Source organism: Myotis davidii, unplaced genomic scaffold (assembly GCF_000327345.1).
Source record: "Myotis davidii unplaced genomic scaffold, ASM32734v1 scaffold142, whole genome shotgun sequence".
Taxonomy (NCBI): domain Eukaryota; kingdom Metazoa; phylum Chordata; class Mammalia; order Chiroptera; family Vespertilionidae; genus Myotis; species Myotis davidii.
The window spans coordinates 3,407,461-3,410,946 of NW_006294400.1; the positions used below are offsets into that span (position 1 = coordinate 3,407,461).

Genomic DNA, 3,486 nt, shown 5'->3' on the forward strand with positions numbered 1-3,486 from the left:
GAGAACTTAGCGAGAGAACATGGCTACAGAACCTGGCTGGAGAACCTGGAGAACCTGGCTGGAGAACCTAGCAAGAGAACATGGACACAGAACTTGGCTTGAGATTGTGGCTAGAGATCCTGGCAAGGCTGCTGATCAACTGAACGCTGCCACCGTGTCATTCCTTCTTCACCGACTCCGTCCACACCTTTGGGGAACCCCTGGACCTGCTGGGGTTGGACCCCGGCACCCACCAGCTCCTGTGCACATGCAGCCTGCTTACTGGTCGTGACTGGGACACCATTAGGAACAATTAGCATATTACTTCTTTATTATATAGATAAGGTTTGCTTATACTTTCTCTCATTTTGTAGCTTGTCTTTTCATATTTCTCTTTTTTCTGGGCAGAAGTTTTTCAGTTTGTGGTAGTTCCACATGTTTACTTTTGCCTCTTGCCTGTACTTTTGGTGTCATATCCAAATTATCATTATGAAGTTTTCTTATAGACATTTTATAGCTACAGGTCTTCCATTTATGTCTTTAATTAATTTTGAGTTAACTTATGAGTATGATGTACAATAAAGGTTTAATTTAAAAAATAAAATAAAATAAAATTAAAATGTGTGTATTTGTTCTTACAGAGATTTGCCACAATATGGGCAGAAGCAGTGGCAATCCTATTTTGGAAGAACTTTTGATGTTTACACCAAACTCTGGAAGTTCCAGCAGCAGCACCGGTAAAGGAATTTTATAGTTAAAGGAGAGTGAAACTCCATTTTATATTAATCACAGTTTTGATCTTTACTACCTTTTGCTTTTTATCTGGGTACATCTTAATATATTTTATCTTCATGACCCAAATGAAAAAAATCGATTTTTTAATGTTTATTTAAGATTTTAAAATGTAAGTTCTTAAGGTTTTTAAAGAAAATATTACATGTGAAATAGTTCAGATGAATTCTACCCTAGCATAGCTTGGCTAATTCATGATTTCATTCTTAAATAGGTATTGTTTATTGGCCAAAACTATTTGAGGGTGTTGCTTCTAATTTTCATGAACATAGCTCAAAGAAGTTTCTATTTATGTTTCAAATTAAATGGACATTTAATAAATGCTTTTTGAATGTAATTGAATCATTATGTTTCAATCTCATGAAAAATTCATAAATCTGAATTCATGAATTTAAAATTTCATGCTGGATTGGGTATCATTTTATCCTATTAAGTTTACAGATTTGGTTATTTTTGAAATTTATAGTCTCATTTCTATTTTCTTATTTCCTATATAAAACAGACAAGTCTTGGATAATCGGTATGGCTTGAAGCGGTGGCAAATAGGGGAAATTGCTTCTAAGATTGGGCAGCTATACTACCATTATTAGTAAGTGAATTGTATATGGAAAAATCAAGCATTGACCTGATTTAAACACAGCATGCGGAAGTATGCATGGTATATTACTTGGTTGGAGGGAAAACTAAGGAGTTACAAATGAAAACCTTAGTAATTCAGATGATATTGGTCAAGACTACATTGTGAAATGACCTTCCATAATCAAAGTAACATTATTTGCTTCAATGGCTCACCTTCCAAACAGTTCATTTGGACAGACTGATCTATAACTTAAAGGAGGAAGAGCTTGGTTTTAGGTATATGAATTTATAGTTTATAATGGCTTCACTTAAGTCTTGATACTATGCAGAGACATATCAAAACTAGTATGTTTGAATAAGTGGTTTTCAGGAGAATATTTTAAAATTCATATCTGTAGGATATGTCTAAAAGGTTACATGATACTTCTGATTATATCCTTAGAGCAGCATCTACAGGGGCTGGCAAAAGTAGGTCTACAGTTGTACTTATTGAAAATAATACAATAATTAATAAATAATAATGCCAGAATAAAATCTGTGTTCCATGTACTCACAACTACAAACCTACTTTTGTCCACCCCTATATGTAGTTCCACCCATGAGTCAGGGACAGAAGAGAACTCCTTTTAGGACTAAATCTTATTATCATGAAGTAATACCAGGTATGCCATAAAAAGACTTGGCCCATTTGTAACTTACTAGGCCAGAAAAATTCCTTCTTCTTCCTGTCTTTTGGCATGGCACCCATAATTCCCACCATTAAAATCACTCTCTTGGGTAGAGTATTTTCTTAAGAAGTCATTTGTAAAACTAGACATGTGGTGTGTTTTGTATATTTTAATTATTTTTTTAATTTTTCAAGTACAGTTTTCCTTCAGTATTGTATTGGTTTTAGGTATGCAGCATAGTGATTAGACAATCGTATACTTTACAGAGTGTTCCCCTGATATTTCCAGTACCCACTTGGCACCAGACATAGTTGCTACAATATTATTGACTATATTCCCTATGCTGTATTTTACATCCCGTGACTATTCTGTAACTACTGGTCCCTTCATTTCTTTCACCCAGTTCTCTAAACAAAGAGCCTAATTCATCAGCATCCTTTGAAGATTAATATGGATTAATCCATTTCTGAAGTCCATGAGAAAAAAATGAAAGAAATTAGTCAAAGGATAAGTGACTATGTATGGATTTGAGGGAGGTCATGAAAGGTCTGGTCCTGGGGGGAAATGCTGTTTGGAGCGTCCCTGAGAAGAATGAGAAGAATGTGTACTTTGGGTTGCCATCCAAAAGGATTGGGGCATTTTTTAAAAATTATCATTATTATTATTTTTACACATTTTAAGGGTGATATGAATATTGCTTTGCTGATTCAAATTTAGGACAGTCATTCCCATCCTCATGTACAGGAATGAAGGAATAATGGAACAAGTATTGATCATAACGAAGAATTTGAGACACTGTCAAATTTAAAGATTTTTTTCTCTCATAGCTTACGCACGTCTGAGACCAGCTATCTGAATGAGGCTTTCTCCTTCTATTCTGCAATCAGACAGAGATCATATTATTCTCAAGTCAATAAAGAGGACAGGTATGCACCTACTATATTTTAAAACACTTAATTTTTAGTTTGCGGGCAAATTTTGCAGAAATGCACACATTTGTTTATAACTTTTCTTCATTTCATGGGTTTTATGGAATGCCTACTATATAGCAGGCTTTCTTAAGCATGCAAAGATATGTTACCTAATAGCAATAAATATTACAGATGTTGTAACAGATGTCACAATACCAGTGGAGTCAGAGCACAAAGGAGGGGTGGATTACTTCTTTATGAGAGATTGGGATCACACAAAGTTTCATTGAAAAGAACTCCAGAGTGAGGCTTAGCTGATAATGTCAGGTCTCTTAATTCATATACATTCAAAAGCCTATTGACAGTTGTCATGTAGGACTAACGAAAAAGCACTCAGCTGTTTGAATTTTATTTTATAAACCCACTACTGTCATGCAGTTGTTAGAAGGAAAAAACTTGGTGTAATTCATTAAATTCCCAACAGTAATCTATTGAGCACTGATACCTCTGGCAGTGTGGTCGGTGCTTGGGTGGGAAAAGAAAAGAAGAAGGTGTAC

At 34.9% G+C, this 3,486-nt stretch overlaps 1 protein-coding gene across 1 annotated transcript in view; it reads left to right on the forward strand.

The window, feature by feature from the left end:
* SCAI (suppressor of cancer cell invasion) overlaps nt 1-3,486 on the forward strand; it is a 71,084-nt gene that overhangs the window by 40,875 nt on the left and 26,723 nt on the right. Inside the window, exons 3-5 of the mRNA XM_006768641.2 lie at nt 621-716; nt 1,274-1,360; nt 2,846-2,944. Of these exons, the coding sequence (XP_006768704.1) occupies nt 621-716; nt 1,274-1,360; nt 2,846-2,944 (282 nt within the window). The remainder of the gene's footprint in view (nt 1-620; nt 717-1,273; nt 1,361-2,845; nt 2,945-3,486) is intronic.